A 13053-nucleotide genomic window follows, 5' to 3' on the forward strand; every position below is an offset into this window, starting at 1 on the left:
GCACGAAAAATGTTTTAGTGTAAAGCTAATTGGTCGCGTCACCAAATTAGTACATATAATATGAGCATTAAAACTAAATTAGTGAGTGCAAAATACAGGTGGTTGCCTAACCTGATTTTGAACCAACTTCACCAATTAATCCGTTTGTCTTTTACTATACAGCATTTCAAATATATTATATAAGTTCATGTATTCTTCAATAAAATTATAGGTGCCATTTGATTTTTGTTAATGCGTGGCTGATAAGTGATAAGAGAACTTGCATATGTACTATGGAATGAATAATGGTATTGAAAAGACCTTGCACCCCCTCAAGTGTTGGTTAATCTCTAATGAAGACCAAATTATATTCAAGGGATTGATTCTGAAGCGACTATACTTATTTCATCGCACCTCTGTTATATATGTCTTTGTCAATTTCGATCCATAAATGTGTAACTCGTCTTACCTATTAATTTAAACATGAGTGGATTAAGCGGGTGAAGTGTTTATTTAAAGGCTAAATGGACAAGTAATCCATCCACAAAGTTGGATTAATTTGAGCTAAATTACTAATCCCATATCAACTGCCAAAAAAAAAAACTCAAGTTAGGGCTAATAAATGGTTTTGAAGACATACTTCTTTTTATTGATACTATCTTCTGTTTCGTCCAAGCAGGATTCAAAGTATCGGTCATATTGGGTAAAATTTCTTCCATTGTGGTTTATCAACCAGTCTTGAATACCGAGATTGATTCTTTACAAAATGAATTACTTCCACCAAAGAAGGGTCCATAACTTGCCAATAATTTTTCTGCATTCTAATAGTACTGTTCAACTGATTTGTCATCATTTTTTGGACGTAGCGGTGATCCAACCATATGAGTTTCAGAGGTGCTTTGTTAGACAGATATACATCACTTATTTCTTAATTAAAGATCATTATCATCTTAATAATATATATATATATATATATATATATATATATATATATATATATATATTTATATTAAATCAGTCACCGCTAATTAGATGTATAGTTTAGAAATAAGTCATTAGTCCATGTCTGATGTCTTTCCCCACTAATCATCACCACCAAAACTCTATTAATATCTTCTGTATCTTTTATCGCCTATGATATCACAGTAAAATTTAGGTTTGGTAAGAGATGACGCCCTAAACTAATAACGAGGGCATAGTCAAGGGATTTTGCAGTATGGCGCCGTTCTAAGTTAGCACACGGTAATATATATATAGGTAATGAGTTAGCAACATTTGACAGTATAAAATCTTGCTATTTGGAAGACAAATTTGAGGCAAAAGCACATATAATTTTATATACTAATTAATGGATTTTTTAATATGCTTTACAAAAACGCCGCATAACAGAGAAACTTAAAGGTCGAACCTAGCTCAACAGCCAAGAGAAATCGGTTAGTGAAACCAATCGATAACAATTTCTCCTTGTTTTCTTTTTTCATAAACCTGTTCAAGTTTGAATTAAGAAGTGAGCACAGCACAAGTGCTGTTATAAGCTTGGGTTCTATGTTTTTTATTATAAGCATTATGAAGAATAAGGAGGCACTCGATTTGGTGATGAAATTTGGGTTTGATAAGACCCCAAACAACATGAAAAGTTGAACTAAGATGCACGCGTAAGAGCAAAGGCAATCCTTTCCCAGATTGGAGCATGTCTTGCATATTTCTTCCTGCCCCATACATTGCCTTTTCCCTTGTCCCTACATTTAGCTTGAAGTATGTTGGCCCATTGCTCCCTGCATAAAGCTCTTCCCCCTAACAAAGGAACAGTGACAATGTTAAGCAGAGGTGGATTCCCGCGACCAACAGGTTCATCTTATTCCAGTACTTTTGGCCCCAAGTGAGTAAAAATTCAGTAAAATTGTAATAAATACTACTCCCTCCATTGCAATTTATGTGAACATGTTTGACTGGGCACGGAGTTTAAGAAAAAATGAAGACTTTTGAAATTTGTGGTCCTAAACAAGTCAAAAAGGGGCCCAGAGTATTTGTGTGGTTATAAAAGCTTCTCATTAAGGGTAGAATGGTAAGTTTAAGCTAAATTGTTACCAAATTTAGAAAGGGGTCATTCTTTTTGGAACGGACCAAAAAGGAAATAGATTCACATAAACTGGAACAGAGGGAGTAGTAAATATGAACCTATATTTTATAACTACAATAGGTTCAATGTTAAAAACCATAAACATTTAATTGATAGTTTAAATTTTAAATCGGTCTCTAACGTTATATACCTCTTTTAGAATTTTTCAAAATTTGAAATTGACAAAGTTTAAATTTTTTTCTCTCACGTGTAAAATATATTTACATAATTATATCACTTATAGAGTAAGTACAAGTAAATTTTTATGGATAAATATTATAATCGAGTAAAAGTGATAATTCATTAATCTATTATCATATGTTGAACTTATATAAGCCTGTTGAACATGAGAAAATTGCTAGAATTTGATTATTTGTCTCATGAAAGAGGAGCTCTAGTCCAAATTTTTTTTTTTTTTTTTTAAAGGTTGGAAGAACTTTTGACAGCTTCCCTTTAGTTTGTTCGAGTCAAAAAGGAAAAAAAAAAAAGAAGAGATGTAATAAAACATGTTGCTGTTCTCTTAAAACGTAGAATACATGGTAAACTTGGCAAGTATTGTATGGATCATAGGTGTCAATTTTGACCCAAAAAATGAGCGACATATTTATTTAGTGATTAAAATGAGTGTAGCCTAATCAACCATCAAAGATGTTGGGCAACTTGGGCTGTATTCTTAGCCCAAATCAACTAATATAACACTTTTTGTTGAAAAACAGAAAAGAGAAGGACAGACGCATGATTTCAGATGTACAATATAATTTTTAACAACTCAATTATATTGCCAAGCTCTAAAATCAAAGTAATCAGCAAGCTGAATAGTATTTGAGATTATATGTTGAACTACTCTTAACTCATCTTGATCCAACTCATCGCCTATTGACTCTAGCTCATTCTAACTTATCCTAATTAAAAATCTTATGACAAATGCTGAAAATCAAATTACTTGGTTTCTTATTCTGATTAATTAGTTAAACTGCAGGTGCATATAATTCAAGTAAAAAGAAAATAACATAAATATTGGTAAAACATAATTGATAAAACCTTACTTGTGCTAATATGAAAGGTAGCCTTCCAAAATACATTTCCATTGCAGGGGGATGAATGTAAAGTCCAAAGAGCTTAGACTTGTTATCTATTTGTAAACTCATGGAATAATTGCATGTAAGCATTTTGGTATTTACACCAGTTCCATCCACTCCCTCTCTTAATCCAAATTCACGAACACCGGCAATCTACAATAAAAATATTTATTTAAGTAAAATACACTAAAAATGCAAAACTTTATTAATGTAATAAAATGGTTTAACATGTGATAGCAGATTAATTAAGAAATATTTGTTCTAAGTAAGAAAAATGAAAACTTAGTTAATGCCAAGTGCATTAATAACATGATATAAGTTCTACAAAATAACACTAATGCAAAGTAGTGACATCTGATAGACATTCAAAGAAGAAAGATTATTTCATTCACACTAAGAATATCAAATATCGGTTTGATAAATAAGCTTGTATGCCACTCAAGAAAGCAAGAAAATGAATAGACAACACTAGTTTATTGTAGCTTAGACAACTAAAATAGCACACACACACACATGTCAAACTTGCTTCACTTTTCTTCATCAAAATTTCGTATTATGTGTACTAAAGATACCGAAGAACTGCAATTCAATGAAAAGGACAATGTATTTCCTTCATCAATCATTATATAGCAACATAATAAGTATTCTAGCATAAAATGGTGATGCCAAAAGTAAAAAGGATAAATGAAATCATGCTTTAAGTGATGAGTGGCTAATGAGGCTGAATTCCACAATTGTAAATAAAATTTTGTCAGAAGGGATCGATATGATACAGATAAAACGGTGTTAGTAAGAATTAGTTTGATATAAATATTGGGTGCGAATAAATATATTTTCAAAAATTAGAGGTTAAAGATAAGGAAAATGTACAAATATAGAAATATAATGTTTTCCGACAAAAATGAATATTATCCCATAAATCAAAGATGTCAAAGAAATACAACGGCTTAAATATTTGTATACTCGCACTTAAATATTTATATACTTTTTGACATGCTGAATTTGAGATAAATTCTCTGATTTATTAATTATAAATTTTTTTTTTCAAATTAGCTGTTCTACTTTCTATATAAGAAAGTTGGAAGAAAAGTAAAATATATTTTTACATTTTTCCGTTCTTCTTTTATTATATCCAAAAAGTGAATGCTCACTTTTGTTGTAAAAAAAAAAGTTTCAACATTTTAAAAAGTCTAATTGAACATAACGTTTTCCACCTTTAGTTAAAAATATAACAAAACTTATTAACTTGAATTGTCATGCCGAAACTTAACGCCTTAACGGGATAGCTAAATTGGGATGGAAATAGCTTTTTCACTACTATAGTTCTTTAAGATAAATAGATCAAAAGTATTTTACCTCTTCCTAGCTACCCAATTAGAAATATTCAGTAACTAAATTTTTGTGTCTAATTCTTCTTTTTCTTTTCCCGAAATTTTGCCTCTAATTTTTCTTTAATTTTGTGCAGAAATTTAGATTTAACAAGTGGTGCCCCTCGCTTGCCCTATGGGCGACACTTTTAATTTGTGACCTAATGTTGCCCATGGAGATTGGAGCAAGCATGTGTCAACAACAACAACAACAACAACAACACTAAACCCAGTTTGATCCCAACAAGTGGGGTCTGGGGAGGGTAGTCTGTACGCAGACCTTACCCCTACCTAATGCAGGTAGAGAGGCTGTTTCCAATAGACCCTCGGCTCAGAAAGGGCAAAAAGAAGAAGAGGAAAGCAAGGGAGGAAGAAAGATGGAAGATAAAAGAAAAAGGGAGAGATAAAGGTAAGTGGTACCAAATAATAGCAACAAGGAATACAATACCTGAGGCGAACAAAACCACATAACATAATAAAATCTAAGAATATGAAGGGACATGCATACTACTAAGACTATCGGTGAACAACTATAAACTACCTACTAACCTTCTACCTTAATCCTCGACCTCCACACTCTCCTATCAAGCATAATCCATAATCATGGAGATTGGAGCAAGCATGTGTCAAAAGTTAAATACCACTCCAAAAAGTGTCATATTTATGCAATTATTCGGTCGAACCCAGCATAATCCAGCCCAGTGGGCCTTGAGTTGGACTTCTTTAATGGGCCTCATGTGGAGTTTATATCGAGTTAGGGCCCTCATACTTTCTCCAACCTATCTTTACTAAATGGGCTTTCAGTCAAAAGCCGCTAACTTGATACCTTGTTCTTTTTAATGCATTTACAAGAAATCTTATGTCCTTTCAAGTTTCTTGGAAAGTTTCCCCTTTTCAATAAAACCAAATGTCAATGGTTTTTACATAATTCAAAAAATGTGGTAACCCAACAAAATTCTTTTTTTTTATACTGGTATATTTTAATTAGGATCATCTAGGTCCAACATCAAAAAACAACAAAAATGTCTTCTCCAAACAAACGATCAATCCAAATGTAGGTTATCAGGAATAGAAAACAAAATTTCTCCAAAAAATTTGAAACACACGATTTTCTTCCAACTTTTTTTTGATAAAAGGTTTTTTTAAATGTAAGCTAAAACCAAATCCAACGCCATATTATAATTTGGAACTCTAGAAAGATTATCTTCAAGATCATGTCTGACCTTTTGACTAGCAATAAAGGAATATAGTAATGATAAAATAATCAATACATGACAAAAAAGGAATAAGAATGCGCTTCAATGGAAAAAACAAATAAAGTAATGTTGAAATAAATAAGCTTAAATGGGTCGGGGAAAGGCAACATTGAAGGTAGGAAGTGGTTCTATTTCTAATGTGCTTGACGCGATTTAAATTTGAATTAATCGAATCAGTGAGTTTCGAATACAAATATAAATATAAAAGGAAAAAAAAAAAAAGAAGATTGTTACCTCAAGAGAAACCTTAGGTGCAGGGGGCTTTGTGGCAATGTAGAAAACAACCAAAGCAATTATCATACTCAGAATAAGCCTCCAAGTTACTTGCAAAACAATCCACGGTGTCGAATCCGAATATCCCAAAGAAAAAAACCTCTTCCAATTTCCTTTCCCATAATAATAATCCTCCTCTTCATATTCATATTCATATTCATCCTCATATTCATTCCCCTCTTCAACACTATTACCATTTTTCCCATGTAGCAATAATTTTGTACAACGTTTCTCATGATCAATCTCAATATTCTCATCAATTCCTGTTGCATGGCTCTGAAGCGAGTCGCACGAGATCTTCTTCTCATGATGCGAGAACGAGTGGTTAGATCCACGAGACGAATATCGAGAAAGAGCCAATGGACCGACTTCGGGTTGAGGTATTGGGGAATGACATACTGAAAATTCGTTACTATTATTGTTTTTGTTGTTATTGTTATTATGACGAGTGAGTTCTCCGCTATTTGCATGCGAGATAGTAGATGGACTTTGCACGAAGTAAAGTGTATAGGGAGAATTTCGAAACAAGGTTTCCTCCTCTGAATCCATGAATCAGTGAGTCTCCGCTATATGAAATTTAGAAAATGAAATGAGATGAAGAAGAAGAGAGGAAGTATGATTTCACTGACAAGTCAAAGTGTGTATGGAGGGTATTTTAAAACAAATAAAGAGACGTTGCTTTTGAGGTTGGCTTAGCTTTAATTACCTGAGCCATCATTACCCTCAGGCTGCAAGCCATACCACATTGTGAAACTCAAAAGCTTTTTAATTATTTATTTTTTAAAACTTAAAATTCTTTTACTTCTCAATCCTTTTTCGTTTTAGCATTATTTAAGTGGATTTTTGTAATCATAATTGTGTATTACATAAGTAATACCGGAACAATATTATTACTCCTAAGTGATAGTTGAAATTTAAGTTTTTAAAAACATCAAATTGAAAACGTTACGTACCAAATAAAAAAGAGTGATGTGATAATGAGGAAGGACTGGGTTACTATTTTACTTATTTTAAATATTGTTGTCTTTTTGTGGAAAATAACCAAAAATTGGTGTCTTCAAGAAAAAGACTGCTCCTTGTTAATCTTTGGATATTTTTTGGCAAGGGGAAATGGTAGTAAGGTTACGGTAGACTGTTCGTTTGTATTAGTTTGGCCACTTTTTTAAAAAAAAAAAAATCGAAAAAACTTCTGTATATTATAATATTATATATATTCATGATCAGTTTCGGAAACAGCCTCTTTATTCCTTCGGGTTGGGGTAAGGTCTGCGTACACACTACCCTTGCCAAACCCCACTAGTGGAATTTCACCGGATCGTTGTTGTTGTATATATTCATGATCAGTTTTAAGTATATTATAATATTTATTTATTTTAGTAAATTAAAATAACATAGCATTAAGTTACCAGATTATAATTAAATATGTCAAATTAAGTTCAGAATTATTAATTAATTACTTATATAGTGATTGAACTCCTTAAAATTTAGAAATTTCATTAAAGAAAAAATGGTAATTAATCTTTTAACACACAGGCTGAAAAAGATAGGTCAAAACTAACGATTCATTTGTCAAATATTATCTCCTTCACATTACATTTTACTTCTATTTTTTTCGTTACGTCCCTTTTTATTTTGAACATATTATTAATGTAAGAATCGAATCTTTATTCATTTAAAGTGAAAATGGTGTTACTCTATAAATAGTTTTTACTCTATAAAATCGAATCTTTTTATGAAGATAGAATAGTGAAGAAAAACATCGACTTGAATGTGCAGAGTAAAATATTCTTCAAAAAAGTCATAACCCTCTATTATTTCCTTAAACTATAAGATTTCATTCATGTTTTTCTAAAAGTGAAATGACTTTCTAGATAGTCAGCAGAGATTAAAAATAGCTCTCTTTGCTGGAAGTTATTACTAATTATAGTGTCCAAAAATTATCAAAAATCTTGATCGCTATAAGAAGGTTTCACTACATCAATTTTCAACAAAAAACAGAAAGCAATTTGTTATTCTAACTATTGGTAGACGCTTTTCAATAAAATTAAAAAAAAATATTTTTAACAATTAATTATCAAATTCGTTTTTGATATTGTGTAAACTAACTCTTCGTGTAAATTTTAGTAATTAAGATACTTTGGCCGAAAATTACGGAAGGGCCCCTGTCTGTCATAATTAAATTGATTTAATTAACCTCTAGTGCCTATAAATAGACTATACTATTGTATCCTTTACACCGAATTGTTTCCCCTTTTTATGTCCGAGAGAATGATGACAATTTAAGCACGCTTTTTCAGCATCTAACGGTTTGCTTCCTTTCCAATTTTTTTTATTTTCCATGTCAAATGTTTAGCATTGAGCCCCAACAAACCTTTTTTGTTTTGTTACTATTGTTGTTATTATATTATTTCTAATAAAGAATGATAAAAAGAACAAGAAAATACGAGACTATCAATAATTTGGAGCTATTACTCATAAGTGTTTGCAGCAGAGCGCAGACATATTTCATAAGAGAATATATTTCATATTTTCCCAAATTGAAAAATATACTGGCCATAAAACATAAAGACAGAGTTCAGAGTATGCATGTCGGATTGAGTTGAGAATTTTTTTTTTTTTACAAAGACAAAAGCAAAATTTAAAAAGAATGTAAATTTATCAACTAAAATACACTTGATTTCTCTATAATTTGCTATAATTCTAGATCTTATGGAAAGGGAGGAGATGTAATATTAATAAGAAATAGTAAAAATAGTTATCTTTCTTGCTTTTGAAGGCAGTAAATGAATTGACCTGCAAGATTTCTAATGGTTGCTATGATTAGAGTTGATTATGAGACCACCCAAAATAGAGCAAGGGATGGAATTGGATCTTGCTTTATTACAAAGAAATCATTCAACCCACCTATATTATTAAAAAAATGTAAGATATTTATCTTGTGCATTTTACATATTTTTTTTGGCAATAATCTGTGAATATTATTGTGCATTTTACATTCATTTTCATTTATTTATACAAAAAATAAAGAAAAGAAACTTTAGAAATCATGTATTTTTTAAAACATAATAATGCTCATTATCAATTGTACTAGAATATATAAGTCTTAAAATACACTTGGGACGAGGATTTGTCTGTTATTTGTGATTTACCCAGTATTAAACATTTCATATAGAACAAGGGTATTGTGCTCCACATCGACAGTTAACGTTTATTCTAGATGTTTTGTTCAAATCCTCTCGATTCATTTAATCATCAGTATTACCATTTCAATCTACATATTCATCGTGATTTCCTTAACGTTGTTGTATCAAATGGATTTGCATTGTGATATCACTAACTAAAGAGTGAACCCAACCAGATATTGTTTTGGAGATGCCTTCACTAAATTCCCTTATGTTTCATCCGATTTTGCAGTTCTCGAAATTGAGCCTAGTAAGGGTTAGAGAAATTGGCAATGTACATACCAATTCTAACAACTATTAGGAAGATTTTAGCTAAAATTAACTTAGCAACTAAAGCCTAAAAACTTGACAATGAATAGTCAAATCGTAGGTCTATTTTCTTGTTGGGTCTAGTTTGAAAAAGGGTTATGTGACGACCCAAAGAGTCATCACCTATTTCCTCATCCATTCCGTGCTTACGAGGCCTTAAAACCTCATTTTTTTTACTTGCCTCGATTTGCGTGCGCAGTCCGGGCGCGTAGCCGGAAAGCTTTTATGTTGAAATATGTGAATTCCGTGAAAAATTTGAAGAATTTTGATATTAATATGATTATAGTTGACTTTGGTCAACATTTTTGGTAAACGGACCCGGACCCGAGATTGGACGGTCCCGGAAGGTCCGTAGAAAAATATGGGACTCGGGCATGTGCCCGAAATCGAATTCCGAGGTCTAGAGCCCGAGATATGAATTTTTCCGTGAAATTGTTTTTCTAAAATTATTAAGGAAAATGAAAATGAAAATTGATTAAAAGACTATGGTATCGAGCTCGTATTTTGGTTTCGACGCCCGGTACAAGTCTTAAATATGTGTTAAGCGCTAGTTTGGTCGAAATCGGACGTCGTTTGACGTGTTTCGGACTATGAGTTCAAAGCTTGAAAGGTTATGAAGTTTAGAAGAAGAATCATGTGTTTTGAGGCTTGATTCAATGATTTTGATGTTATTTTAGCGATTTGATCGCACGAGCAAGTCCGTAGGATGTTTTTGAGGTTGTATGCGTGTTTTGTTTGGAGCCCCGAGGGCTCGGGTGAGTTTTGGATAGGTGTCGAGTTGCATTTTTGAACTTTGAAAAAAAAAAATTGCAGATCAGGTCTGGTATTCTCGCATTTGCGAAAGATTCCTCGCAAATGCGAGACTCGCAATTGCGAGTTCCCCATCGCAAATGCGAGATGGAAGGGTTTCAGCTTGGGTCGCAAATGCTACGCCACTGTTCGCAAATGCGATATGGCCATGATCGCAAATGCGATCGGATGTTCGCAAATGCGAACCTAGTCCACCAACCCGAGTTCGCAAATGCGATCCCTGTGGTCGCAATTCCCAAGCCTGTGATGTTTGCAAATGCGAACTTACCTTCGCATTTCCCATATCCGAGGCCCAGCAAATTTTATACTTAGTCGAATTTTCACCACTTTTCACCATTCTTTCAAAACCCAAACACCATAGGTGAATTTTCAAGAGCAAACTTCATCCCAAATCACTTGTAAGTTGATTTTTACCCAATTCTTTCAATCTTTAACATCATTAAACATGTTTTCCACTTGAAATCAAAGATTTTTATGGGTGAAATTGGGATTTTTGGGTAGAACCTAGGTTTTCTATAAATTGGGGAGTTGGACCTCGATTTGAGGTCCGATTTCAAAACAAATTATATATTTGAACTCGTGGGGGAATGAGTAACCAGATTTTGGTTCGAACCTTGAGTTTTGACCACGTGGGCCCGGGGGCGATTTTGGAATTTTTGGAAAAAAACTTGGGAAACTCATTTTTTTTATGCATTCAAATTGATTCATATAGAGCGAATTAGAGGTGGAACCGCGAGGTAAAGCAATAGTTGAGGATTAAGTGGATTTCAAGGCTTTGAGGTAAGTGTTTGGTTTAACCCTAGCTTAAGGGAATAGGGGTTGAGTCTTGTTGCTAATTGCTATGTGTTCGAGTACGATGTATAGGCTATGGTGACGAGTATCTATACATTGGTGTCTAGCATGACCGTGAGTCCTTATAACGTGATTATCATGACTTGGTTGTGAACTCCGTGTTTATTGGAGGATTTCTATATGTTGTGAATAACATGTGAACGGTAATATGATCATTTGATTCCTGGGAGCATAGGCTCGAATTGTGATACGAATATTGAAAATTATACGAAATGACTTGTGTCTTTGGAGCGTTGGCTCAAAATAGTAGAGTGAACTCTAAGATAAGAAAAGTAAGAAAAAGAAAGCTTTGTTGGTTATTCCCTTGCCGGGATGTTTGTCAAATATTTACTTATTTTTATGCCCCTTAATTGTGACTGTTGTTTGGGGAGTCGGACTGTTAAATGATACTGGGGATCGGGTTGCGTGCCGCAACAGTGATATTGAGGATCGGGTTGCACGCCGCAACAGTAAAAGGTGAGGATCGGGTTGCGCCGCAACAATTATACATGATAAATGATATGGGTCGGGTTGCACGCCGCAACAGTGGTATTTGTGGAGCGGGTTGCACGCCGCAACAATAGTAATTATGGAGCGGGTTGCACGCCGCAACAGTTATTGAGGCTATGTGTTTGTACTGGAGTATTGATTCTTTGTTCATTGTGAACCTAAGCTGTTTTAGTTGTTACTCTGGATTGCTGTTAATATTGTATCCCCCCTTAGCATGTCCCCCCTCCCATGTTGTTAATTACTTGGTATTCGATTCCCGCCGTATAGTTATTACTGCACAGGTTTATGTGATGTCCAGTCTAGCCTCGTCACTACTTCGCCGGGGTTAGGCTAGACACTTACCAGCACATGAGGTGGGTTGTGCTGATGCTACACTTCTGTGCATTTTTGCACAGGTCCAGGTTTTGAGGAGCAGCAGCAGCAGTAGTTCGGGAGCAGACTTCTTTATTCACGAGACTGAGGTAGCCTTGCAGGCGTCCGCAGGCCCTCTCTTCTTTATGTTTTCCTTTCGACTGTTGCCTCATTATTTTCGAGACAGACAGCTGTTATATTTCTTTCAGACCTTTCTATTTAGTTTATTCTTAGTGGTTCGTGAGTAATGTGATACCAAATCTTGGGTAGAGGCTATTGTTGACTATTCCGCGTTTTGATTCAGACTTATAAATTAGACTTCCGCTATTATTATTATTATTAAATTCCATGTTTCTTATTGATGCTATGGATTGTTAACAGATTTATTTATTTATGAAAGGTAAGTAAGTTGGCTTGCCTAGCTACCACGAGTAGGCGCCATCACGATCCCGATGGTGGGAAATTCGGGTCGTGACAGGTTCTTTATACAAATAGCGGGTCATATTTATTGTTTATTTTTTTTAGCCATATACATATATTATACATTGATTATACGCATTTATACATATATAATATATAAATTATGCATATATTATACCTATACCGGCTATTTTTAGTTTAAGTGGTTGGGATGAACGTTTATTTGAGTTAATTTCCCTCGGATGGACGTTTATTTCCCTTGGGATTAGTTCTGATCGATATTGAGAAATTTTCCGGAACCACTATCGTTTAGTGGCTATTAACTTCCTATAGCTATCATATATATAATTATTTTCTATAGCTATTATTTAGTTGTTACGCGACTGTATTCGCTGTATTCGCGTTCGCCTAAAAAATAGGGGAATCCAGTTGTTTAATAAGAGAATAAATTAGCATGTATCACTCCTAATTTAACTCAACAAAATCAATTCTACATAAAATTCGCTGCTATGCGACTACATTCGTTATATTCGTGCAACTGTATTCATGAATACAATAATAGGGGAG

The 13053-nt window shown here is 33.5% G+C and overlaps 1 protein-coding gene across 1 annotated transcript; it reads right to left on the reverse strand.

Annotated features, from left to right (window-relative positions):
- Positions 1-1289: 1289 nt before the first annotated feature.
- Positions 1290-6724, reverse strand: LOC109218660. The gene is made up of 3 exons (XM_019383033.1): positions 6035-6724; positions 3145-3330; positions 1290-1773 (listed from the first exon to the last, which is right to left on the reverse strand). Exons 1-3 carry the CDS (start codon positions 6620-6622, stop codon positions 1480-1482), a joined length of 1068 nt encoding a protein of 355 aa, XP_019238578.1. The 5' UTR covers positions 6623-6724; the 3' UTR covers positions 1290-1479.
- Positions 6725-13053: the final 6329 nt, after the last annotated feature.

This window comes from Nicotiana attenuata, unplaced genomic scaffold, assembly GCF_001879085.1.
Source record: "Nicotiana attenuata strain UT unplaced genomic scaffold, NIATTr2, whole genome shotgun sequence".
Taxonomy (NCBI): Eukaryota; Viridiplantae; Streptophyta; class Magnoliopsida; order Solanales; family Solanaceae; genus Nicotiana; species Nicotiana attenuata.

What these genes read in the sequence shown, in the direction of transcription:
- LOC109218660 (XM_019383033.1), bottom strand. Translation starts at nt 6,622, where the DNA reads ATGGATTCAGAGGAGGAAACCTTGTTTCGAAATTCTCCCTATACACTT. An exon ending in CACCTAAGGTTTCTCTTGAG is followed by an intron (nt 3,331 to 6,034) that starts GTAACAATCTTC and finishes TTTTTATTGTAG; the next exon opens with ATTGCCGGTGTTCGTGAATT. An exon ending in TACCTTTCATATTAGCACAA is followed by an intron (nt 1,774 to 3,144) that starts GTAAGGTTTTAT and finishes TTCCTTTGTTAG; the next exon opens with GGGGAAGAGCTTTATGCAGG.